Genomic DNA, 27,642 nt, shown 5'->3' with positions numbered 1-27,642 from the left:
ATAATTAAGCCACTAAAGGAAAGATCCGTTTTGCCATCCTACAATTTTGGGACACTGAGGTCATTCAGGGGCTCTGGCTGTCCATTATTCTTAGCTATTCTCCAGAACCATGAATCCCAACTTCCCCGAAGCACTGTGTCAGCTCTAGCTGTGAGTGAGTCTACCTAGAATCACCAGTAGATGACTGGCAATCTTCAAACTTCATGAAAGGTAGTTTACGTGGGGATGCTGACTATCTGTAGTTGAGAATGGACCAGAATCAGGGCTTAGCTCTGCAGAAGCAGCTTCTCTCCTGGTTATGGTGAATCCCTTATTCATCCTCAACGTGGAGTCGCTCCTCGTGCCAGGCAACTTATCTTGGAAGGCTGTGCACGTGTTTCTCTGCCTAACCGAATCCTATCCAGCCTTCAGGACCCAGGCAAGTTCTTCCTTCTTCCTGAAGGGTCCTCAGCCTACAGGGATCGCTTCCTCTTCTGACCTCACAGCCCTTAATAACATAAATCACCAATATAGCAGTAATTACTTGCTGCCTTTGTCACTCAGTACACTGCTGTCTAAGCTATTTAACCCTTGTAATGCTTTCCATCTTTCATGTTTTGTCTCCCCAACAAAGTCCTGTGTTCCTTTAGAGGAAAGCCCTTCAAGGTCTTAGGAAGGATTTGCAAATCCCTTCCCAAAGGCCTAATCCAACTTGCAGATGCATTTTGTTCTGTTCATAAAGTGATATTTTAAAATTCTGTCATTTTTTGAAATATGAATTTGAAAACTTTCAGGTCATGCCGTCTCCCCTCCAAGCTCACCACAGGCCCCACCATTCTTTATAGTTGAACACTTCTGCTGTTTCAAGTGTTTATATTACCTGCCTGGCCCCTAAAAACATTTGAGCTCAGCCTGCCTTTGTCTTGCAAACAGTCCCGCTGCAATACCTTCCGGTTAACCAACAGATCCCCAAGCCACCCCTACACGGCACTTACTCTTCGCTTCTCGTTCAAAAAACACACCCGATCTCAACAGCTCCTTCCTTCTTCTGTTTTTCTGTTCTCTTCCCTCGGAAGCCTGAGGGGTCAATGGATGGGAGGAAGTGCTTCTCTTCTCTCCCTCGGCTTCTTCCCCAGGGAAGAAGGAGCACCATGTATCAAGAGTGATCCAGGGAGGCTGAATGCTGAGAAATATATCTCGAGAGACATGGCTCCTCAAAGTCTTCTATAAAAGAAGAAGAGGAAAGAAGACCGGGCATTTCTCACTAGGTCAGAGAGTCCTGGAGGGCAGGGGCTGTCTCACTCATCACCATCCGGCATGGGAGCGGCACTAGCCACAGAAGGCACTGCATGAAGACCCCCTGGCTTTCCTCAGTGAAAGCTCACCTCCACGACGCCGGGAGGAGGCCCCGGACCTTGGCTCCTCATCTCTGTTCCTGGAGATTCATCTTCTCCTTTGAGATGACTCGTCAATCACCCACCCCCACCAAGTACCAGAAGATGAGCAGTCCCTTCCCAGGTGAGAATACTCCTCACTGATGACCTCAAGGAACCTGGAGGTGATTTTATTAAGGGAACCAGTAGGTTCCCTCACAGGTGCCCAGAGATCTGTTTAATGTCATTGCTGAAGGAGCGTCCATGGATGGTTCAGGGCAATCATTTCGTGGAGTCTCCCCACCCACTGGTTATTCTAAGTTCAAAGGAGCAGCCTTAACTAGCCAACCAAGTAATTCCCTGAGCAAAGATAATTCTAGAAACTAGTTATATGTAACATATGATTCCTATTGCATAATGGATTCTAAACATTCACATACAGTGAAATGGACTAAGTCGAGTGTGAAGTGGAACATATGAACTGATTTTCCACTACAGGACTCAGGCATAACTGCATGGAAAACAGATTTATGCCAGGGAAGAGGCATACCTCCTAGAAGGTAACATCAAGTGCACTTTGACAAGAAAGGGTTTTATGCGTCAAACCTCTGGAGCCAAAATAAAGGCCAATTCACAAATTTCACATTCCAAGTTTGTGAAGGGGAAAAGAATAGTAGGGGTATTCTCTGAAAACAGTATCTTTCTTCTCCCTTTCCTTAATGACATTGTATTAAGCATCCCGTCAGTCATGCCAGCACTCTGTCTTACACACCTGGGAACTGACGTTGACACAACCAACCTGTGCAAGGAGATGCCAACACAGCGGAGGGTCGCACCATTTGTTACACCTCAGAGGCCAAGAGCAAGGACTCTGGAGCCAAGACCTGCATTCCAAGCCTGGTGCTGAGCTATGCTGCGTTAGTAATATAGTAGTGAGCACAGCTGCCCTCCAAATCCTGATGCTGTCATTTACTAGCTGTGTGACTTTTGGCAAGGTTACCTTTCTTTGCCTTAGTCTGCTCACCTTTAAAATGGGGATAATGAACAACTGAAATCTCCTTTAACAGGTGACTAGGTAACCAAAACGTGCTATGTCCATATATTATCAATAAAAATGAACAGGGTAATGATACATGCAACCAGCTGGATGCATCTCAAAATCATTCCAGTGAGCGGAAAAAGCCAAACACAGAAGCATACATGCATATGATTCAATGTATATAAAATTCTAGAAACTACAAACCACTCTGTCTTGACAAAAAAACAGATCATAGTTGCCTGGAGACAGGGGCAGAGGAAGGGTGGACTGGAGAGTGGCATGAGAGACTTCTGGGCGCGATGGAAATGTTTTGTATATTGATGGTGGTGGAGATTTAACTGGGTATATACATGTGTAAAAATTCACACTGTGTACTTTGAATGGATGCAGTCTACTGTATGCAAATTAGAACTCAATAAAACTGATTTAAAGGAACTTTCCCATAGATTTGTTCTGTGAATTAAATGAGAAAAAAAAACATACTACACAACGCGGTCAATGTTTGGTAATACTGGTGATGGCAGTGATGCTGGTGGACACCATGGTATGACAGCAGAGTGTCTGTTCCCTTGAGAGTCAGAAGATCAGAGCTCCCCTTTGAGTCCTGAGATTCTGTATAATAATCTGTAAACCTCAACCTCTTAACACGTCAAATGGCAGGTTTGGACAAGGTGGCCTATAGAGTTGCTTAAAACTGCAACAATTTGGGACTTCCCTGGTGGCGCAGTGGTTAAGAATCCGCCTGCCAATGCAAGGGACATGGGTTCGATCCCTGGTCTGGGAAGATCCCACATGCCGCGGAGCAACTAAGCCCATGTGCCACAACTACGGAGCCTGCACTCTAGAGCCCGCAAGCCACAACTACTGAGCCCAAGAGCCATAACTACTGAAGCCCGTGCACCTAGAGCCCATGCTCCACAACAAGAGAAGCCACTGCGATGAGAAGCCCGCGCGCAGCAACGAAGAGTAGCCGCTGCTCGCCACAACTAGAGAAGAGCCCATGCGTAGCAATGAAGACCCAACGCAGCCAAAAATAAATAAATAAATAAATAAATATAGAAAAAAAAAACCTGCAACAATTTGATTCTAACATGATGATGTCACGATGGCGGCCAGCACAACCTTCTAATAATGCATCTGTGATGTGCATAAACTTCAGTATTCAGAGGGTTTTGCTGTAATATTTAACAGGTACTCCTTGAAATGGAGCATGTTCACACATTGAAAAAGAATGGAGAAGGTGGGATTTCAGAGGTCCTTTGAGGGGAGCTGGAAAGAGGTCCAAGGTGGGGTGGGGAGAGGTGTGGAGAAGAGTCCCAGTTGAATAAACCTTCTGTAGACCATGAATTGAATGAGCACCTCAGATTCATCAGCATCACAATTTCCAAGCACACTGCGCCTTAACCACCAAACAGCTCTGTTCATGTCTGGCAGGGACCTGCCTCCTGGAGTCCGGGGAACATCCTCCTGGGTGGTTGCCCTGCTGCCCTATGCAACCAATGGCTGAAGGAACAGAGCGTTTGTGAGGACAGGCCAACCCAAAGTGTGGCAGTAGCCACCAATCACTGGGCATCACAGCTGCCAGTGTGCACTGGCAGAGGACATCCTAGGAACACGTCTGGGAAAGCAGACTCTGGGAAAAGAAGTGCAGGATACCTTGTTGAACGGGGCCACTGGGAATTATTAGTGGGTGGAGAAGTTTGGCAGCTGAGAGGAATTTAGTGAGCAGAGCTAAGGAGGAATATCTGGCAAAAAGAAATGAGCTTGTCAATAAGAGATAATGGAAAAGCAAAGTGCTGAAGAATGATGGGAGCGGCGGGCCCGGAGCTCTTACTAACTCCTAGAGTGCAGGCTGAATTCCTGACCTCCAGAGACTCCCTTTCTACCTTCAAACCCCTTTGGAAGGAGATGAGGCAGAAGTACTCTTGCACATTAACTCCCTCTCCAGTCTTCAATCCTGGCTCTGGAGGCACTACAGCAGGGTTGTCAAACTTCAGCGTGCGAAATATTTATCCAGGGAGCTTACTTAAATTAATGCAGATCCCTGGGCCCCAACTCCAGCTTCTGTTTTGTGGGTGGCCTGGGAATCTGTATTTTAACCACCATCCCAGAATATTTCACGATTGTCCTATATGACCCTTGCCCTAATCGTATGAGGTAGCTAAGGCACAGAGAATCATCCATGTTCTACAGATTTAATTCTCTCCTCCACTTTGTAGTTGCAAGCAAAGGTTATTTAATAGAAGGCTTTGGGACTCCACTTCTAGCCATGAGAGAGTAACTGTTACCGGACTTGCCTTCCTGATATAAACAATTAGAAAACTGGAAAAAATACAAGATACAACTGTTTTCACACAGTGGACAAGAGGTAGCACAGAACTGTGATCCCCAAGGGAAGGGAAACAAATGAAGTGGGCCCTGCAGTCACCCCGGCTTCTGCCTAGAGGTGCTTCCTGGACACTGGCACAGGGGTGGGGAACCCCAAGTGGAGCATGGGGAGGGAGGTCTGGCTGAGCTGAGGAGACAGAGGTCAAAGTTTAGGGGGCTAAGGCGGCTGGAATTGGAGAAGCCACCTAAGTGTCCATCAGTAGATGAATGGATAAGAAAGATACGGTATATATATACAGTGGAATATTATTCAGCCATTAAAAAAAGGATATCTTGCCATTTGCGAAAACATAGATGGACCCGGAGGGTATTACGCTAAGTGAAATAAGTCAGACAGAGGAAGACAAATACCATATGATCTCACTTATGTGCGGAATCTAAACATCAAAACAAACACAAAACAAAAAATGACTCACAGATACAGAGAATAAACAGGGGGTTGCCAGAGCAGGGGTGGGTGAGGTGAAATAGGGGAAGAGGATTAAGAGGTACAAACTTCCAGTTATAAAATAAATAAGCCACATGGAAGTAATATACAGACAGCATAAGGAATATGGTCAATAAAACTGTAATAACTTGTATGGAGACAGATTTATCATGAAGATCATTTCATTAATGTATGCAAATGTCAAATCAGTATGTAGTACACCTGATCCAGCATAATATTGTACATCAACTATATTTCAATTTAAAAAAAAGAAAAGAAACAATGGCTACAATTACCTGAATCTGATGAAAACTGTAAATCCACAGACTCAAGAAGTTCAAGTAGGATAAACACAAAGTGAACCACAACAAGGCACATCATAACCAAACTGCTGAAAATAACAAATAAGGGGAAATAAGTCTTAAAGGCAGGAGAAAAAAGACATACTGCATACAGGGGAACAAACATAAGGAGGACCACTGACCTCTCGTCAGACACAATGCAAGCCAGAGGACAGTGAACTAAGTATCTAAAATGCTAAAAGGAAAAACAGAGTTGCCAGCCCAGACTTCTATATCTGGTGAAAAGTAAAGACATTTTCAGACAAACAAGGCTGAGAGAATTTGTTGCCAGAGGACCTGCTCTACAAAAAAGATGTTAAATGAAGTGCTTCAGGCACAAGGAGAATGATACAAGATGGAAACTGAATTCTGCACAAAGGAATAGTGTGGAAATGGTAAATATGTGGGTTAAAAAAGAGGCTTTGATCATTTAGGTCTTAAAGATAACCTCCACTCTAGTAGGTTTCTTGTAAAAAGTACACACAAACTTTACCTTTTCTCTTGAGTTCTGAACACAGGTTTCGGCTGTGACGTGGCTGCTGGACATGTAAGTGCCGTTTCTCCCTCATATACAATGTCAGCCTTTAATTGGCTACTGTGTGTCGTGCATGAGAGATGGAAAGATAAATAAGACACGGTGTCCACTATCAAGGAGCTTAGAGCCTGGTGGGAAGAACAATCAAGCCAATAAAGAATTAAAGTGTGATAGTCACTTAGCTCTGTGACCATGGGAAACTCAACCTCTCTGTACTTTAGTTTCCTCAACTATAAAATGAGGATAATAATAGTACTGCCTCATAGGGTTGTTGTGAAATGAAACGCTTTAACATCTATAAAGTGGTGGGACAGTGCCTGAGATATAATAAACACCTGATAAGTATTAGCTAGTATTGCCGTGGTGGTGTGTTACAATGGAAGTTTGCCCAGGAGGTTGCCGGCGCAGAGAAAGAACATCAGACTCAGAGAAAGGGTGGGATGGAAGGGAAGACATTTCAGAGGAGGTGATGCTTCCAGCTGAGTTCTGAAGGACAAAGAGGATTAGTGGATAAAGAAGAAGGTGGGGTATTCTAGGCAGGGGCAGTAGCACTTAGCAAGGCACAGAGATGCAAAACAAAAGGCTAGGATGAGGCCAGAGGGGATGTTTCCAGTAAGCCTGCAGCAAATGGGGCCTTAACTGTAGCTCAGGAAATGCTCTGGGATGTCTCTGGAAGCCCTTCTGACTTCCCCAAGGACATCTTACCTCCTCCATCATCTGATCCATCCAGGCTCTGCTGTCTGAGGCGGTGACTGCCCCCAAAAAGAAGGAAAGGAAAGCAGAAAGTGAAAACCCTATATTGTTATTGCTTCCATTCCTTCTCCTAGATGAAAATGCCTCTGGACCCACTCCCCTCCACCAACTTGGTCAGACTTGATTTGGCAGCTGGTCTGCCATGTACGGCCGCACAAGCCATACGGTGCTCCATCCCACAGGCAGCATCACACCGACCGAGATAGGATGCTCCACCCACCCCGCAGGTATGAGATCCGTGGCCCTACCTTCACATTCCATCTTTACCTAGAAACCTTCCTTCTTTCTTTTTGATATAAGTCTTAGGAGAAGGCTAGGTTTAGAAGGCTGGAGTTGCTTCTGCCCATCTGCATCAATAAAGCAGAACCCATGGGTCAGTACTCTTGATACCTGAACATACAATTCTAAAAACCATGCGGTGGGAGATATGACATGGGCATCAATGCCAGAGTCCAGCCCTTCAGCTGAGGAAGCAGCATTAACCGAACCCTTGACTAGTGTTCCTAACTCCAGCCCCAGCCCATGGCCAGCGTCCTGCTGTCTATCTTTGAATGCTGTGTTCAACAAAGGCTGAACAGATGAGGACCACCCAGACCACACTGTTGACTATGGTCACCACAGGATGTTGTAAGAATACTGGATACATACTCTTCTATTTCTTCAGAAGCCCTCCTTCCTGACCTGGAAAAAAGAGAGACAAGGTTTATGAGAACCCTCTAGTCTCCGGCACTGACATGGCATGCTGGAGGGGGGTTTCAAAAGTGGGAGCAAATTAGCATAACCCAAGTGCTTTATTTGTCTGGATTCCTCTTTATAGACCAAGGCCCACAACCAATGTAAGAAAATTACAGTAATGCCTTCTTATGGTCTTATTTCAGCATGACTCCAAATTAAATTGTTGAGCGTAAGTGCAAGTTGAGTGAGAAGCTCAAAACTCAAAAGGGTATAGATGACATGGTGCCTTCCTTTCAACAGTTAACTGACCAATTTACAGAGCACTTTCTTAGGACTGAGGCCTTGGGTCTCATTTGAAGCTGCTGTGCTAACACGTGTAGCTTCCCGCGAGCAAAAGGGGGCGAACTAGCCGCTCAGTTCAGGCCTGACTTTCTGTCTCCTCCACGTGAAGGACTGGAAGGCCCTGTGAGTGATGGTGGGCAAGTAAGACCTTCCACGAGCAGGAAGTCTGTTCGCACACAGACGCTGTGTGAGGCCCTGCTTCCCCAACCCGAACGTGTGTAAGAACCATCTGGGAAGCTTGTCAGACGTGGAGATTGCTGGGCCCAGCAACGAGAGACTTCTGGATCAGTTGGTCTGGGGGGGGAGCCCAGGAATATGCATCTTAAACAAATTCCCAGTAATTCTAATCCAAGCGGGTCACTACTGATACTCTGAGAAACACTGATCTTAAGTCTTCTAAATGAGATCGGCTAAACGCTGAAGATTTTTAAAGTTGGGTGTGGGTTACACAGAGATAACTTTCCCGTATGTGTGAAAATTTCTGTGATAACAGAGTATTTGTTTTCTATGAATTCTTTTAAGTCAGAAATCAATCACCATGATGATCGAGGGCAAAGGGTGGTGGCAGCGTCATAATGGCCGGCAGGAGGCCGAGAAGGCCTCCCAGTAAGAGCTGCATGGGGGCCAACCAGCACTTTCCACAAAAGGCAAATAATCCCCAAAGAGTAGAATCATAAACCTAAGTCTAAATAGACTACTTCCCATGAAAGTTAGACTGTAACTGTGCTGTTAAGAAAGAAAGAGACAGAGTAAAAGAAGGGAGGGAGGGAGGGAGGGAAGGAAGGAAGGAGGGAGGGAAGGAGGGAAGGAGGGAGGGAAGGAGGGAAGGAGGGAGGGAAGGAGGGAAGGAGGGAGGGAAGGAGAGAAGGAGGGAAGGAGGGAGAGAAGGAGGGAAGGAAGGAAGGAAGGAGGGAAGGAGGGAGGGAAGGAAGGCGGGAAGGAGGGAAGGAGGGAGGGAAGGAGGGAAGGAAGGAAGGAGGGAAGAAAGGATTAATTTTGGCTGAAGTCAGGGAGGGGGAACTGAATAGGTAGGTAAAGTTGGAAGATCAGTATGGAACAACTCTGAGGGGACCTCCTAGGCCACAGTTTTTGACTCTTAAAGGGCCGACTGAAGAGACGGAGCAACTAGGGGTAGGGGGGCGAGTGGGACCTTCAGGGCAGCAGGTGGGGCACAAAGGTAAACTGCATCGGGTACCCAGGGCATCCCCACCGTGGTGATGCCAGATGACCCAGGTTCATGACCTGTTCTAAGTCAAAGTCAAAGGAATCCTGAACGCAGCACCCGCCCCGGCCCCCGCCGCCAGCACGGCCGCCTTCTGTCTGTGTGGAGGGGAGGCTCTGCTCCCGGCTTGAGTTCCCAGGGACCACTGCCTCTAACTGTCCTGGTGAGGCTGAACTCTGAACCCACTGTCCGAATGAGCCAGTCATATGTCACTAGCGGTAGAAGAGCTTGGATGGAAACGGGGGTCAGAGAAGAATAACGGGATTCAAGAGGCTGGGCAGCCTAGGCCAGCGCCTTCCTGCTGTACAGAAGGGACAGCTCCCTCTCTGACTACCCTCAGGAGTTACGACAGAATCTTTCCTTCCTAAGCCATGTGCCGGGGCAAAAGGAGCGGTGATTTTGTCTGAAGGAAACAATAATGATAACACTACTCTTCCGGGGGAAGGCTGATTAATTGCCATTTATCCACTCATCATCCGAACAGGGGCTGAGGTCCATATTCAGCATAATTGCCGCTGAGCCCACAGCCTGCTCCCTCTCACCCTAGGGGGAGCCCAGGATCCTCCCGCAGCCTCTCATTTCATCCAGCAGGGAAGGAGCAAGAACAAGAGACGGCCCTGAAGGATGGAGGGCAGGGATGCCCCAGGGGGCGTTCTGTCTGTCTGTCTGTCTGTCCGTCTCTCAATCTCTCTGCTAGAAAGAGCAGGTTCTGGGAGAGCCTTCCGCTTGGGAGATGGAAAGCCTAGTGGGAACTTGGGCGGGGCCCTGGAGAAACATCAGGGAACACTGCCTTTGAAACAGTCGGCCACTTCTGGGCTGTACCTAGCTTGCAGATAAGTTTGGGCTGCACCACACCGCTGCTTATTTTGGTTTGGTTTAATTTTTTTCTGTTTTAACATGAATTTGTTGTCCAGATTGGGAGATTTTGTACAAAAAAGTCCGGATTTCTGAATTCTTCAAATACAAACCCTGGCCACACTGGGCCTGCATTCCCACAAGGAAAAACTCAGGGAAGCTGGGCTGTGCTCCACCCTCTCCAAGCCTGAGCTCCCACCCTCCCTGGCACCTGGGGGTCCCTACTAGCTCTTTACCGCTGAACCTGCACTGCTGCTTTTCTTACAGAAGTTAAGAGCCTAGTGAAGTGTTTCCTGTAGCTCTGCAGCTACCAAAAGTGAGAAAGCAAAAGGAAGTGGGAAGCATGCTTTAGGAGAACAGACAGAGAGTACATTTCTTTATAGAACTGTGAATATGCAAATAACTTGTCTATGTATCTCAGTGATATAATTTAACGTGCTATTTTGAAATAACACCCCGCTCCACAGATTTACTTTACCTGCCTAGTCCCCAAACGCACCTCAGGCCATGCAGTGACATGGAATCTAGCATAAGGATTTTCAAACCACAGGTCATGAGCAATTAGTGAGCCATGAAATCAATTTAGAGGATCATCACCACCCTTTCTTTTTTGTCTTTTTTTTTTTTTTTTCCAATAGCAAAGAACAGCGAAGAGAGTGTACTGCAAATAGTAAGGATAAATGTTACATAAAATTTTTTTCAGTTTTATATACAGATATACCCAGTCACGATGCAGAGCGCATTTTAAAATTGCTGGTGACAGGTTAAAAAATAATGAAAACCTGGTGGTCTATCATTGCCCAGCAGGGTAGGTAACCCAAGAAGGATGTGCGCTAAAGCCCCGCCTCCCACAGACTGTGTAGGTGGGTGGAGGCTGAGGGAGCGGACTGCAGGTTCTGGGTCATCACACACTTCCGGGGAAACGGTGTGAGCTGGCCCAGACCTGTGGCAGGAGGACTGCAGAGCTGCGGCCAGCTCCACCCTGGGCTTCTGGTCTCTTACCGCTCCCCGTGGCCCACGTGCCTCTTTCCCCAGAAGCGGCCGTTAGAGGGTTTGGGAACCTGACAATTATAACACTGGCGAGACCACTGTACAGAGATAGAGCACTTTTGGGGAGCCTTCAGAGACTTTCATGTCTATCAACATTAGCTCTGGAAAAGAGGCAAAGCAGGCTTCAGGAGCACCATTTTATATATACCGATAGATTGGGACAGTGGGCACCAATCCACCAGAGCTCTGTGTGCTTTGTCCACACCACAGAGCTGGTTAGTGACGAGGCTGAAACAAGAATCCTTATCTCCCAAACCCACTGCCCCAAGCCCTTTCAAAAGCAGATACCCACGGATTTTTAGATGTCCCCTGGTCACCCCAACATCTGGTTGGATGTACTGTGCTCACAGGTTTTCCATACTTACAGGAGGCAACAGATAGCTAATTGAAAGCTGGAGCGAATCCTTTATACCAGGAGTTCTTAACCACTGGTGCACAAGAGAATCACACCTGTAATTTCTAGAAATGAAGCCCAGTCACGTATGTGAGAACCACTGCCCGAAACCTCATCTCAGAGAGTAGACTGAACTCTCTGTCACTAAGCAGCAGAATGTAAGCCTTGCTGCCTTGTCCTTCCGAGTTGCCTGCTTTCTTCTTACAGAAGCGTTCATGAACTCTGACTTGACCTACAGGCTGAGGGGAGGAAGGAAACGGCCTCACAGACTGAAGGCTCCATTCCCGAGTGACTCTGAGTTGGCTCTCCTGAAACTCAGGATTCTGTGTTGTTCGTAAAAGCTCAGCAGGTGCTCTCCACCAGGGGAGGCCCAGAAGCAATTCAGATCCGATTAGAGATGCTTGTTCAATATTCAAAACGTAAAACATAGAGGTTGCTGAACCAGCACTTTGAAAAGTTAATTAAATGCCAGGTTTCTTTTCAAGAGCTACTCCATCACTTGCTGATTACTTTGGCCATTTTGCAGAACAAAGCTTTAACTCTGGACACTGAGAGTAAGTGTCCTCCCTCACCTCCCACCTTGTGGAGACAGGGTGTTAGGAGTAAGGGCACCCTGGCCTCCTGCTTTGCAGCAAGCGATGCGCCGGACCTGGTCAGTGACTTGGCAAGAGGGGAACCACGGCCCTCTCTGTGTGGTGCTTGCCAAGTCGCTAAGATCGCTCAGCCTCACGTGAAGCCATCTGTTCTTCAAACAGGTGGAGACTTCAAGGTTAAGGGCGTTGTCTCCTTATCCTTACCTTCCTTTAGAGCCCAGTCCTTCAGTTCCGCACTCAACCAGTCCCCTCCTGGTGTTCACTCCCGCTTCTCTACAATCCACACTAGGTGACTCGGCCTGGGCTCCACACATCCACCCTCGATTCTCAGGGGACAGTTCATTCCCAGGCCCCTGCCCCCGTAGCTTGTCACAGGAAGACTGATGACTGATGATAACGGTTAACACTTACTGAGTTTGTTGGGTGCCAAGCATTGTTATTATATTATCTTATTTATATGTTACTATTATATAACACTACTATATATAGCATTATATGTTACCTTATTTAATTATCACATTATCTTATTTAAACGTTCTTGCTTTTACAGATGAGGAGACTGGTGCTCAGAGAAGTAAAGTAACTTGCCCAAGGTCACCCACCTAGAAAGGGGTCCGGCCAGTATACAAGGCCCAGTTCTTAAACCCTACATGATACAGGCACGCAGGCAGTTCTATCTACACTGGGGGAAAGGCTCATTCTACAGACTCTGCTTCAAATTCAATTAACATTTTCCATGATGAGATGACATACTTTCAACTTACAGCAGCACTGTAGCTTTGTCAGCCTGACCATGTGGTAGTTAATGTTGGTTAATTTACAACACGACAGCTCGCGTCATGGGAGAAAGGAGACCCCATCTAGCCAGGTCACCCTTTCCTCCAGGCACTCGCTTTTTCTAACTTCTTTTGCTCAGATGCACTTCCTTTCCTTTGACATTTAGAGACCACGCTGACGCGCACTGGGCATGATTTGGTCAGTGGAGGACAAGCTTGACGGCGCTGGCACACCCCGTGCCTGCAGCCACGCAGAACCACTGCCCAATCCCGGATTCTCGGTCTTACTCTGGGGCTCAGTGGCAGAGAAGGACCGTAACGTAAGGACCCTCCCCGCCTGCAGAGCCAGTCTCCTCTGCCCGCCCTGCTGCATCAGACAGAAGGCCTCAGCTGCTGCCTACATGGGTCACGTGCTGAAGAGTGAAAGGCGGCCCTAATGTAGACATCATCTCAGTTAAAATGTTGCTCTCGAGTTTAATGGAATACTGCAGAGATCTAAATGGAGATAAAGTACCATGGCTCAAAGAACAGCCAGGATGCTATCTTTATGCAGCATGACAATGTTCAGTGGTTAATTAGACACCGTTAACCTATTTTAGCAGGGGACATAACTGGGATAAATGGGGGGAAGTGTCCTTGAAGTCTCTTAATATCCACAGCACATATTGGGCCCTAGACTCACCTCCCTGCTGCAAGACAGCACAGGCTTAAAATAGAGCAAAGTGCCGGGCATCCAGAGCCCTGATGTCCTAGTGGAAGGTCCCCTGCTGGACCATCCTGCCTGGGCCACGGCCTCTAACCAGAGAGCGATGTGAAGGGTTTGGACAAATGGTTACTAGCGCAACTTGTTGCCCATGAGGGAAGAGCTAAAGCCACAGTAAGGAGCTTACAGGGCTCCCATGACAGAAAGAAGAAACTCTGCAGCCAGCGGCCAAATTCATAAACACGTAGCAAGGGGAAGTGCAGAAATGAGAGACCAGCTAAAGTGAAGCCAAAGCTACCTTATATTTTCAAAACATATCACTCCTCTGGAAGAAAAGCAGTCAAAATACCATTTTCTTGCGACGTTTTCTACCCTCATAATTCTTAAATGTCCAATAAAAATCTCACAAGTGCATCCAAACCTCATTGAGGTCAGTTTTACAAAGGCCTGAGAGAGGGGAGGTCATTTGTCCTAGATCATATAACACATCACTAGCACATCTAACACCGAGGCTCTACTTTATAAATTGTGTGACCCACCAAATGAGCCTTCACAGTGGAAACCCAAATCTGAGCAGAGGAGAAATCTGCCATTGTAATCATGGCTACAAGGTTCATTCAGCAACAGGCAGTGGACTGCTTAACTGGGGACCCTCTGCTCTAAGATGTTCCCCACCTATAATACTGATTAAAAACCAGATATTTTTCATGAACTGACATTTTCTTTGGCCAATGGATTTCTCCTCATTGAAATCTCTCCTGAGAGCTGAAGTCCCCACTCTTTTCCCCCTCAGTTCCTAATTCTTGCCATTCATGTTCAGTGTCCAGATGTATTTGCAGGTATTGTACCTTCTCTCTTCTCTTAAAGACAAACAAGAACTCCCCAGCACCCAAATTTTGGCACTTTGTGATTTTAGGTCATATTAGAGCACATTTAGCTCCTGCTGGCATTATCAACAAACAAGGTGTCTAGTAGAAAGATGAAAACCAACTTCCAAATCCTATCTGTAGACTCCCAAGCCCTATCAAATTGAAGCGATAGTGATTTACATGGCAATTCCTGGGTGAAGTTTGCCCCCTGCTGGTCAGATTCAAAATAACATCTTTGTTCCAATTCAAACTCTAAACAAGCATTTATCAGGAGGAAAAAGGGTCGAAATGTATAGAAACAGTTTTAGTAGCTAGAAATAATTATGGGAACATATAATAATGTATGTATATTTCTGCTATGAATAAACTAAAAAGTGGAAAAGTTTAGATCTCTAGATCTTAGGTATCTCAAATGAACATTTTATTCAGAAACCTTATTGGGTAACTAATTATCTATTAGGCACAAACGGGAGGTGTTGGGATTTGGGACCTTTTGCTCAGGATTTTACAATCTGGCTGGAGAAAGGAACACTATAGAGATAACAGTAATGCCTCCAGAAGACTCACATACTGCAGTGACTGAAAGACTACTGCCACCATCCCCCCTGTGCATCTTCCAGGTGAGGAAACAGAGACCAAGAGGTGCTGAAGCGACCTCACTACAGCCCCAAAGCTAGCTGGACACAGAGCTGGAACTAGAAACCAACAATCCCTCATCTATTGCTGGTTCTATTATGCCCTACTCTTAACAAGACAAGAGAGGTTAGAGCAAAATATCATGGTAGCACTAAAGAGAGAACTGACCCTTCCGGTTGCGGGAATCTGGGGAGACTTCCTAGAAGACGTGCCAACTGAAAGACTGAGCAGGCTTGCAACTGGCAGAAAAGCTGCAGGAAGGATGTCCAGATGGAGAAAACAACCTGAATAAAGACGGGAGGCAAGAAAGGGCCAGGTGTGCTCAGAAAACAGCAGGGGAGCTGGTGTGGCTGAAATACAGATGAGGTGGTGGCTGAAAATGAGAAGGGAATCGGAGCTGGCTGGGTGTGCAGCCAGACTGGAACAAGATGCTCTTACACGTTGGTATCAACTCCAAAAACACAGACGCTGACATTGGTCAGGGATCAGGAGGGAACTATGGGGCTAGAAATGTTCACTGGGTTCCTTTTTTTCCCTTCAAGTTACTAAGACAATTTAGAGAGGACGCAATGAACAATAGGCAACTCACCACATATCCAGTGATATAAAAGCCAGCACGGAGGGTTAAGTGGAAGAAGTTCTGTTATCCCTCCTGCTGGGGAAGGATGGGGAGGAAAAGCCTCTGGGAAGAAGTGCTATGAGACAGTGTTTCCCGAACGTCTGCCATTTTCAAATTCTACCTTCACGAATATTGCTGTAGCTGTGTACTTTCTGCATCTACTTTATATTTTCTTTAAGTTGATTATATTTCTTTAAGTTGATTCCTTACTTTTACTGTAATAAATTTATTTAAAAGAAAACTTTATATTCTCAGTGGAAATTTAGCATCACCAGCCATATAGAAGGTAATTATAAAAAACAATAGAATTTAAATAAAACACAAAATTTATTTTATTATAGCCACATATTGCTACTTGCCAGAAGTCTGAGCATATTCTCTCTTTGTTAAAAAGGTAGATTAGCAAGGTTACAAAGGTGTTAAGGAAAGACTAGGTGCAAACTGAGACTTTCCCATTGACATGATCAGAGGGGCTGAAAGCTGATGGGAGAGACAGTAACTTTTTGACTCATGGCCGGTCTCTGGGAAATGTGGCCATAAGGATGGAGAGTGAAATGACGTAGGAGGTGGTGACCAAAACAAGCGAAATCATGGCTCCACAAGTCAGGGGGCAAATTTTTATCAGCGTTTCTGAAAACCTTTATTTCAGTCCATTTTTAAAAAACTGAAGTATAGTGGATTTACACTGAATGGGTTGGGTCTTTTATTTCTCCTAGAGAGAATTTTCTTCACTGTAATAAAGGAACCTGTAAAGATTTCTCTCCAGTCACTAACCCATTGTTCTCTCTGCCCTTCTTTTACATCCTGTGGTCCCCCAAAAGCCCATGATTACACTGAGACTGACCCAAGTAATAAGCTACTCAAAGGGAAGGTGGTGCCTGCCGTTAGAGGGGCCCCCCTCCAGCTGCCGGCGAGCGAGGCCCCCAGGGCCGGGCAGGGCATCATGTGGGGCAGCCTCCTGGGGACTCCCCGGTATGAATGAACCAAGGACACCCTGGCACTGCTAAACATGGCCTCTTGTGCAATGACCACTGTGAAAACAGGAGAAACCTGCACAGCCCCCGGTAACCAGCCGTGGGGACGGTAGATGGGACAAAAAGTAAAATCACCGGCAGACCCACGAGACCAGAAAAAACCTAGATTTTATGAGTGGGGCTCTATCTCCTGTGCATATTTATACCTATGTCTGCCCGGGCTGCGGCCTCTACAATTAAAACTGCTTTCAGTTACTTCTCAGTAAGGGGCTAAAAAGAAAAGGGAAGAGGCAGGTATGATGTTCACAGATGCGTTTTATTTTTGAGAGACTGAATCCATCAAAGGAAGAACAAGTAGATCGTTTATGTCGGGAGAATTTCCACCAATGGCTGGCGTCCCTAGTCACTCCCTGCTGGCTTTTAGCCGCTCACTCTGCGAAGCCGCGTGTCCCCCTCAGCAGACTGGCTGGCTCAGGGGACACAACTTTCCCTGAAAGTTTTTTTGTTCACTGAGATTGCTTCATATGATCAACATCTCATTTCTGTGAGAGTCCCGGAGGATTGCAGTAAAGAGAGTTTTATTCTCACAGACTCGCTATTGCACAAATAGCACAGTGCACGGCCTTTCATGAACTTCAGATAAATGCGTGCAGCTCTCAAGGTTTCAGGATGGCATGGCTGCATAACGAGAGGCACATTCTATTACACTAATTAGCTGTATGACCTTGGGCGGGGGGGGGCAAGGTGACATCTGAGGGCTTTTCTAACTCTTACGATTCTATACCTGAGCCACTCAACCGCCCACCCCTCATCTTCTCCACCTCTAAACCAAAGGGGCCACGCTCCATGACCTCTCAGGTCCCTCCCCGGCTCTGGGAATGACACTGACCCTGCCTCTCCTGATCCTGGCCCCCATCCCCATCTGTTCCCATTAATACCATTTCCTATTCTGACACCTCCCAAGCCACCCCTTTTCCCACAGCTGGTTTATCCAGCCCTAACATTTCAATCCCTGTAATGTGCTGGTTTGGAGATCCCAAAGTCAGCATGGTGGGGGAAACACACCAAAGAGGAAAGGGGAGGAAGGAGGGAGGAGGGAAAGGAAGGGGGCAAAAACCCTTTCCCCTTATTCAGTCATTTCTAGAGACAACAAAGTTAACGCAAACTCTCTTCCTACTAAAGAATTTAAGACATTTTCCTCCTTGGTCCTCCCTTCTCTTTTCTTAGGTGCTGTCAAAACGGGCCACCACTCTCCCAGCTTCATGGAGAACCTCTACCTCCCCTTCACTCTCCTCTCCTAGACAGTTCACCCACTCTTAACCTCCCAGCTGCTTCCTTCCTCCTTACTATGACTCCTTTCTACTTCCTTTCCCTCTAAGCAGTTGGAAAGAGGGTATCTGTTCAGACCTGCTGAGCCTGCGAACCTCCCAAGAGGGCACCTGAGAACTCAGCCCTCTCTTCTCCAGGTCCGGGAGGACTTAAGGCCCGGGCTCAGCTGGCTCTGACTACGGGCTCTGGAGTCAGAGGGTTCAGATCAGAGGGCCACCGTTCACTGGCTCTGTGCTCTGGGGCAAGTCACTTAAACTCCGCAAAACTGGCGATGATACCACATTTTGCTTCACAGGGTTGTTGTTAGAATCAAATAAGTTATTTCACACAGAGCATTTACAAGCACAGCGCTTGGCACACAGGACGTGACGGTGAACAGTCACGGCTGCTGCCATCATTATCATTATTTTCACTCCAGTCTCTACTCCCTGCGCCGCTAATCCTTGCTCAAGATGCTGCCTTTCTCCTCCTCAGTCCTGTAACTGAACCCCCGCCCAGAGGTGGGTGCTGGCCAGGTGTGCCCAGCCAGTGCTTCCTACTTTTTGCCTCTAGACCCCTCGTTCCCCTGCTTCCCACATTCTTGCTGCCTCTGGTTGAATCTGCCTGGACCCCTCAGCCGACATGCCCGGCAGCCTACCCTGGAGACGCACCCTCCCCACCTGGCCGCCCATCTACACACCCCTGTCCCCAAACAAGAACTATTTGGGCCAGCTCACAGAGCCTCTGCGGCAGCTGCCCATAGGCTTCCACGACAACGTTAACTTAGCCTCCAGGCTTACCCCCCAGCTCTCTCATTGTGCACCCCTCTTGTGCTATCCATCTCCTGCTTTTCCTTTTTCTGCCTCCTTGTTCCCTTCCTTCACTTCAGCCACTTTTGTTTACCCCTGTCTAAAAAGCAACTTTTTCTGGCTTTCAAGTCCTTTCCAAAGGGCTCCTCACATCTGAGAAGCTTCCAGAATTAGGTGAGACTGTTTTTATGTCCCTTAGCACACCTGACCCCCTACATCACACGGCGGTCTCAGCAGGGCAGTCTCATCCAGTGATTGCTGTAGCTCAGCTGATGGGGTCGACCACAGAAAAAGCAACGTGGTACCTGCCCAGAAGTCATGTCCCCTTCCTCTCAATTCAAACCCTGATTTTGCTTGGGACGGCAATGAGCCCAGCTAAAAATATTCCATTCCCTAGCCTCTTTCACACTGAGGGGTGAGCATACACCATATTTCTGATCAGTGAGAAAGATGCAGTAGTCCCTGGAAAGCATATCCTGGCCCCTCACCTCCAAAAGACAAATTCTTGCTAAGAAAGAGCCCTTCACCTTCACCTCCATGTCATCCTCCATTCTTCCTGCCCGGAAAACAGAAGTGAGGCCTGGAGGTACAGCAGCCATCATACAACCACGAGACATGAGCATCATGACAAAGGCCCACATGCTAAGGATGGTGGGCAGGAAGATGGAAAGAGTTCTGTCCCTGCTGTCAAGATGGAGCTGCCACACCAGCCCTGGACCACAGAGCGCTGGACCTTCTATTTGCTGAGAGAACCCTCTTTCCATTTAGGTCTCTGTTAATGGGGTTCTCTGCTGCTTGCAGACGAATACAACCTCACTAATACAGCACAGCTAGTGGCAAATGAGAAGTCATTCTAGTCAAGAAGGAACACATATCCTATGGAAAAACCAACCTCATGTAATCATAATTAGGTAACCTTAATATACGGTCTCATAAGAGAAAGCAATGATTTGAAATGGATACAAGAGGAGAACAATTCCCAGGCAACAATGGATGAGTGACATCACCAAAATCTGTCAGAAAAAAAGGTGTCAAACTCAGGGGAAAACCTGAGCAGGCCCCTCTACAACTCCGTCCAGCCTAGAAAGACAAGAGCTCACTCACTATATGGAGTGGAGCTGAGACAACACTTAAGAGGAGGCCTCTACACTGAGAGAAACGGATGTCGTTTTGTATCTGCAAATACCCCAAGATCGTGCCACATCAAAAAAGCATGCAGAAGAGGTGTGATCATGTGTCCCTTGCACCACTGGTCACACACCTGTCAACATGTCAGTGGCTCCTCGTTCCCAACATTGTAAAGCACATGCTTGGAATTCAAGGCCCTGCATGCGGGCCCTTCTCTACCTTGTCCATCTACTTCCTTTACTTCTCCAGGCAAACCCCGGGATTCAGTCCCCCGCTCTGTGCACTCCAAACACACCAGGGCACATCCATGCCTCCTCCACTGGCCCCTGTGCCTGGGAGGTCTGCCCCGCCTCAGGGTTTGTCAACTGTTTCATTTCAAGGCCATGATTCATGGACCAAAATGAATAATTTCAAGCGGCCATCCAGAAAGCACAGTTCAGAAGGGTAAACACTCTTTCTGAGTTGTGTGGGGCCTTTGAGACCACTCAGTTCTAACGCTGAAGAGACAGAGCCCAAGGTTGCTGAGCTGGCGGCCCCAGATGACACTGGACCTCCCCTCCTCTCTCTCCCAGTTAGTGCTCAGTGGAAAGAAATCTTGGGTACACAGGGCTTGAACATCTGGGATTTCCCAGAATCGTGATAGCCTACAGCTGAAAGGGGAACTTTGAGATCATCTAGTTCAAACCCCTCGGGAACCTCAACCCAAAGAGTTCCCATGACCTGTGCCAAGGTCACAGGGCGGGTGGGTGGCAGGGGGACTAGCACACAGGCAGATATCCCGACTCCTAACACGTGCATGGGGAAGGGGTGGCCCTAGAGAAGGAGGGTGAGTGGAGACGGGCTCAGGAATGGCCTCCAGGGCAGACGCCCGCCCGCATTTCATGCGCACGTGGAGCTCCCAGCTCTGGGCTGAGAGCCTCCCGGACAACTCTGCCCTCGGCCTTGGAAGGAATCATGGCCTAAACCCGTAACGAGAACTGGCTCCCGAGCTGGCTGCCTGGGAATGGATCCAGTTCTTGGAGGGCACGGCAGGCTTAGAAGGAACAATCATTTCCAATGCCTAATTGAACTTAATGATGAGCCTAATTAGGCCTTTTAACGGCGGGACTGGCATGGCTTTGGCTCACGTCCCGACAGGCAGGCTGCGTCCTTTACGCTCACCTTCCCCTCAGGTCAGGAGGCCGGCTGCCCGGAGCCAGCTCTGCAGGCAGCTGGCTGGGGAGGCTGAGAGGCCGAGGTCAGGCATTCACCCCCTGCTGCTCTGCCCACAAGGGAACGAGACGGCACTCGGGAACACCCGCCGAGGCTCTACCCAGTGCAAAGGCACTATGCCAGGGGTCCAGGGCACAAAACAGAAGGTGGCAAAGCGCAAAGAACAGGAACGTGACCCCGCGGTCAGACTCATCTGGGTTCAAATCCTGCTGGCTACTTACTAGCTGTGTGAGCGTGAGCAGGTGAGTTAGCCTTTCTGAACTTGCTTCCTCATCTGCCAGTGGTAATAATAACACCACCTACCTCATGCGGGTGCTCTGAGGATAAAGTAAGACAACTGTGCTTAGCACAGCACCCGGCACGAAAGCCACATTAAATGGTGTGTGTGTGTGTTTTCCCATCCATACAACAAGAGGGCTGGGCGAGACATGTGGGCTGTCCATACGTGGTTCTGCAGTGTGGCCCCAGAAGACGGAATCTGGATCAGAGGATGGAGCTGCAAATTTCCTAAAGATGAACTGTTTAAGAAACATCGCTGAGCGGGGAGGTTGTGTGTATGTATATGTGTATATATGTGTACATACACACATAAATACACACACATATAATCCTCCCTCCATATCCATGGGTTCTGTATCTGTGGATTCAACCAACCACGGATTGAAAATATTTGAAAAAAAAATCTCAAAAAGCTAACCTTTAATTTGCCACACTCCGGCAACTCTTTACATAGCATTTACAATGTATTTACAACTATTCACATAGCATTTAAATTGTATTAAGTATCATAAGTAATCCAGACATGATTTAAAGTATACGGGAGGATGTGTGTAGGTTATATGCAAATACCACACCATTTTGAGCATTGACTATTTTTGTATCCAGGGGTGTCCTGGAACAAATCCCCCTTGGATACTGAGGGACAACTACATATATATATTTCTGTTAAGTATATCTATTGTGTAAAAATATATAATATATCTACTGTTGGTAAAAGATACCAAGGAGGGATTCCCTGGTGGCGCAGTGGTTAAGAATCCTCCTGCCAATGCAGGGGACACGGGTTCGAACCCTGGTCCGGGAAGATCCCACATGCCACGGAGCAACTAAGCCCGTGCGCCACAACTACTGAGCCTGCACTCTAGAGCCGGCGAGCCACAACTACTGAGCCCACGTGCCACAACCACTGAAGCCTGTGCGCCTATAGCCCATGCTCCGCAACAAGAGAAGCCACCACAATGAGAAGCCTGCACACCACAACGAAGAGTAGCCCCCGCTCACTGCAACTAGAAAAAGCCCACATGAAGCAACAAAGACCCAAAGCAGCCAAAAATAATAAGTAAATAAATTTATAAAAAAAAAAAAATCAATGAACTGTTACAAGTAGTTACTTCTAGAGAGATGACTAGGATTGGAGGAGATGGTAGTTTCAGACAAATCTAGCTTCATGTCTTGTTTGAATTTTTATATCATTAAAGTGTCTTTGGTTTGCTTGTACAACTAAAACAGACTTTATAAAAAATATAAATGTTTCCATTGAACTCCCCAGCAATAGAGGGGGTTCAGGCAGACCCCAGCCCAGCACTTGTAGAGACACCAGAATTTGACAGGAGATTAGACAGAACCTTCTAGTTTCAAGACCTCTGCACTAAGTGATAATCCAGAGAGACAAAGGAATATTCCATAGGACGCTGTGCTTTTTGGCTGGTGACATTTAAAGGATACTTCTGTGGGCCTGTCAGTTCCCTCCTGGCCCTCCTCCTGTACAATCCTACCCCTGGTTCCCAGAAAGAACCAGCTCCAGTCACAGGAAAATTTGCACCTCTACAAAACTAGAAACTGTAAAGGGCTAAAAGTCAAAGCCTTCACAGGACACGCTAAGAACCCATTCTAGAACCACTCCTGGTTTTCAATCACAAAAATAAAACTCAAGCTAGTCAAGAAAAGCTGAAGGCCTGCAGGGAAGCAGGCTCTGGATGAGGTGGGGATGGGAGCCCGTACTTTGCGGTCTTTGGCAGCCCTTGTGACAGGTCTCCCCGCAGGCAACTTGGGAGCAGTACTGCTGACTTCAGTCCTAGAAACACAGCTCCTGTGTGCTGTGTAGCCTTGGGCCTCAGCTGTCCTCTCCCTGGTGCACAAGCATAGGCAACAAGTTCATCTCGAGTCACTGCATGTGCCCCTCCCCATCTCCCTGGGCATCTGATGCTCACCTCTGCTCCAGGTAGGGACTGACCAGGGCCACTTGTCAGGAAGACTGCTCCACTTTTCAGAGTGGGAAGGGAAGTATCCAAATGCTACCGCACATGGGGCTTACGGGAAAAGACTGCTATCGCCTTCAATTGGGAGGCACTTGACAGAATTGCAAGACTCCAATTATTTCATATTTAGTCATTTGCATAAGTAAACTGGTTTTGTGACACTAGACAAGCCATCCAGGGCCCTAAACTGCAATGAATATAATGTAGAACATCACTTTTATCAATCCAAATGTAAATGCATGAAAATGCCCCTCCTCCAATCCTCAGTGGAAAAAAGTTTGATGCATGCTTCCTATCTCTTCCCTAGCCTATGGAATCCATATGTACCATATCTGAAGGCTTTATGATACTTTCCAAAGAGTCATGTTATGGCTATTACATGAATAAATACTGCAAGTCTCCTTTTACAGCCTGGGAAAATATCAATATCATACCTATCGTCTGCTCATAATTACTTTCACTGAGATAGGAAATTCTGGAGTACTATGCAGCCCTTTAAAATGAGGCAGTTCTTACCATATGACCCAGCAATCCCACTACTGGGCATATACCCAGAGAGAACCATAATTCAAAAAGACACATGTACCCCAATGTTCACTGCAGCACTATTTACAATAGCCAGGTCATGGAAACACCCTAAATGCCCATTGACAGATGAATGGATAAAGAAGATGTGGTACATATATACAATGGAATATTACTGAGCCATAAAAAGGAATGAAATTGGGTCATTTGTAGAGACATGGATGGACCCAGAGACTGTCATACAGAGTGAAGTAAGTCAGAAAGAGAAAAACAAATATCGTATATTAACACACATATGTGGAATCTAGAAAAATGGTACAGATGAACTGGTTTGCAAGGCAGAAATAGAGACACAGATGTAGAGAACAAACGCAAGGACACCAAGGGGAGAAACTGGGAAGGTGGTGGTGGTGGGATGAATTGGGAGATTGGGATTGACATATATACACTAATATGTATAAAATAGATAACTAATAAGAACCTGCTGTATAAAAAATAAATAAAATAAAATTCAAAAATTCAAAAAAATAAATAAATAAATAAATGAGGCAGTTCTACTCTGTATTGAGATTCAGAAAGATCACCAAGAAATACTGTAATATGATAAAAGAAAAATGCAGAATAGATATGCTACCATTTATGCTGGGGGTGGGGAGTAAAAGAATACATTAACTTATATTTTTTGTAAAGGCATAGACTATCTTTGGGAGGAACTCAAAAAAACTGGTGAACAGTGGCTGCCTCCAAGAAGGGAATCTGGGTGCCTGGGGGGAACAAGAAAGGCAGAGAGAAACTTCCATTTTATATCCCAGCCTTTTTGTGTTTTGAATTCTATACTATGATTTTTAAAAATTTGTTTAAAATAAATAAAAGTAAGAATTCACTAAGAGTTTTAATGTCTCAAAAGATGACATGAAGTCATACAATGTCTAAAACATAAGGATTTGTATTGTCTCCACATCCTACTCTTTCTCTCTCACAATCCTCTTCAAGAAATGATTCACCTTTCTCAACTTAGTTACGTTTGAGCTTTAAGGTCAAATAGACCTTACTCCATAAAAAGGCAGAATACCGTCATTACAAAAAGGGGTTCTGTCTGCCAAAGATAGAACTGGGGGCACGTGCTGGTCAAGGGGCAGTGCTCTGTCCACATGTCCACGGAACCAACAAATGCTCACCTTCACCTCTGCCCGTGCAGGGTGACTTGCAGTAAACACCTTACGGCTGAGGACACTTCGGGGCTGAGTAGCAAAGGACAGCTCAGCTGAGTCCTGCCATCATCTGACCCTTATTCTCATTCCTCCCTACCTAATAGCTACCAACACAAGTGTCTGAAGACAGGAAGGGTGTAAGGATCAAATGAGCTCGACAAATCACACGCTTTCCCTGTTTCATGGGGTCACTTATTTTTCACTAGTTATTTAAACTGTACACAGTTTTGGTATTATTTATTTTGTCCTCAGATCCTACTGAATGTAAATGATTTACACTGATAAACAACACAATTCAATTCCAATTTTCTAAAACAAAAAAACCCAAACAAACAAACCAAAAACAACCCTGTGAATTCTCTAAGTTCACTAAAGTAAAAACTTCTCTAGCTCTTCCTCTACCATCTTTCCATCCAGGCTCTGAACATAACTTGAGAGCAAAGCAAGAAATTCCTCTCTGGGGAGCCCACATAGAACAAACAAATGTAAGATGTACATTAAAAAGATATGTTGTTAGATGACATGATACTATACATAGAAAATCCTAAAGATGCCACCAGGAAAGTACTAGAGCTAATCAATGAATTTGGTAAAGTAGCAGGATACAAAATTAATGCACAGAAATCTCCTGCATTCCTATACACTAACAATGAAAAATCAGAAAGAGAAATTAAGGAAACACTCCCATTTACCATTGCAACAAAAAGAATAAAATGCCTAGGAATAAACCCACCTAAGGAGGCAAAAGACCTGTATGCAGAAAACTATAAGACACTGATGAAAGAAATTAAAGATGATACAAACAGATGGAGAGATATACCATGTTCTTGGATTGGAAGAATCAACACTGTGAAAATGACTATACTACCCAAAGCAATCTACAGATTCAATGCAATCCCTATCAAATTACCAATGGCATTTTTCACAGAATTAGAACAAGAAATTTTATAATTTGTATGGAAACACAAAAGACCCTGAATAACCAAAACAATCTTGAGAAAGAAAAACAGAGCTGGAGGAATCATGCTCCCTGACTTCAGACTACACTACAAAGCTAGAGTAATCAAGACAGTATGGTACTGGCACAAAAACAGAAATACAGATCAATGGGACAGGATAGAAAGCCCAGAGATAAACCCACACATATATGGTCACCTTATCTTTGACAGAGGAGGCAAGAATATACAATGGAGAAAAGACAGCCTCTTCAATAAGTGGTGATGGGAAAACTGGACAGCTACATGTAAAGAATGAAATCAGAACACTTCCTAACACCATACACAAAAGTAAACTCAAAATGGATTAAAGACCTAAACGTAGGGCCAGACACTATAAAACTCTTGGAGGAAAATATAAGCAGAACACTATGACATAAATCACAGCAAGATCCTTCTTGACCCACCTCCTAGAGTAATGGAAATAAAAACAAAAATAAACAAATGGGACCTAATGACACTTAAAAGCCTTTGCACAACAAAGGAAACCATAAACAAGACAAAAAGACAACCCACAGAATGGGAGAAGATATTTGCAAATGAAGCAACTGACAAAGGATTAATCTCCAAGATTTACAAGCAGCTCATGCGGTTCAGTATCAAAAAACAAACAACCCAATCCAAAAATGGGCGGAAGACCTAAATAGATATTTCTCCAAAGAAGACATACAGATTGCCAACAAACACATGAAAAGATGCTCAACGTCGCTAATCATTAGAGAAATGCAAATCAAAACTACAATGAGGTATCACCTCACAACGGTCAGATGGCCATCATCAAAAAATCTAGAAATAATAAATGTTGGAGAGGGTGTGGAGAAAAGGGAACCCTCCTGCACTGTTGGTGGGAATGTAAATTGATACAACGACTATGGAGAACAGTATGGAGGTTCCCTAAAAATCTAAAAATAGAACTACCATATGACCCAGCAATCCCACTACTGGGCATATACCCTGAAAAAACCATAATTCAAAAAGAGACATGTACCACAATGTTCATTGCAGCACTATTTACAATAGCCAGGACATGGAAGCAACCTAAATGTCCATCGTCAGATGAACGGGTAAAGAAGATATGGCACATATATATACAATGGCATATTACTCAGCCATAAAAAGAAACTAAACTGAGTTATTTGTAGTGAGGTGGATGGACCTAGAGTCTGTCATACCCAGTGAAGTAAGTCAGAAAGAGAAAAACAAATACCGCATGCTGATGCACATATATAGAATCTAAAAAAATGGTACTGATGAACCTAGTGGCAGGGCAAGAATAAAGAGGCAGACGTAGAGAACAGACTTGAGGACACAGGCAGGGGAAGGGGAAGCTGGGACGAAGTGAGAGAGTAGCACTGACACATATACACTACCAAATATAAAACAGATAGCCAGTGGGAAGCTGCTGCATAGCACAGGGAGATCAGCTTGGTCCTTTGTGACCACCTAGAGGGGTGGGATAGGGAGGGCGGGAGGGAGGCTCAAGAAGGAGGGGATATGGGGATATATGTATACATATAGCTGTTTCACTTTGTTGTACAGCAGAGACTAACACAACATTGTAAAGCAATTATACTCCAATAAAGATGAAAAAAAAAAAAAGATATGTTGTTGCTTGGCCCTGAAGCCACCTTTTCTGAATCTGTTTTGTCTCGG

General features: G+C 45.9%; 1 protein-coding gene across 2 annotated transcripts in view; it reads right to left on the bottom strand.

Annotated features, from left to right (window-relative positions):
- Positions 1-27,642, bottom strand: part of IFT43 (intraflagellar transport 43) — an 88,648-nt gene that overhangs the window by 16,305 nt on the left and 44,701 nt on the right. For both annotated transcript variants that reach the window (XM_061181108.1, XM_061181109.1), the window contains exons 4-5: positions 7,484-7,516; positions 6,788-6,834 (exon numbers count right to left, since the gene is read on the bottom strand). In XM_061181108.1, coding sequence (XP_061037091.1) covers positions 6,788-6,834; positions 7,484-7,516 — 80 coding nt within the window. The remainder of the gene's footprint in view (positions 1-6,787; positions 6,835-7,483; positions 7,517-27,642) is intronic.

Source organism: Eubalaena glacialis, chromosome 2, assembly GCF_028564815.1.
Source record: "Eubalaena glacialis isolate mEubGla1 chromosome 2, mEubGla1.1.hap2.+ XY, whole genome shotgun sequence".
Lineage (NCBI taxonomy): Eukaryota > Metazoa > Chordata > Mammalia > Artiodactyla > Balaenidae > Eubalaena > Eubalaena glacialis.
The sequence above is the reverse complement of the archived record's forward strand: the minus strand, read 5'-3'. Positions and strand labels throughout refer to the sequence as shown.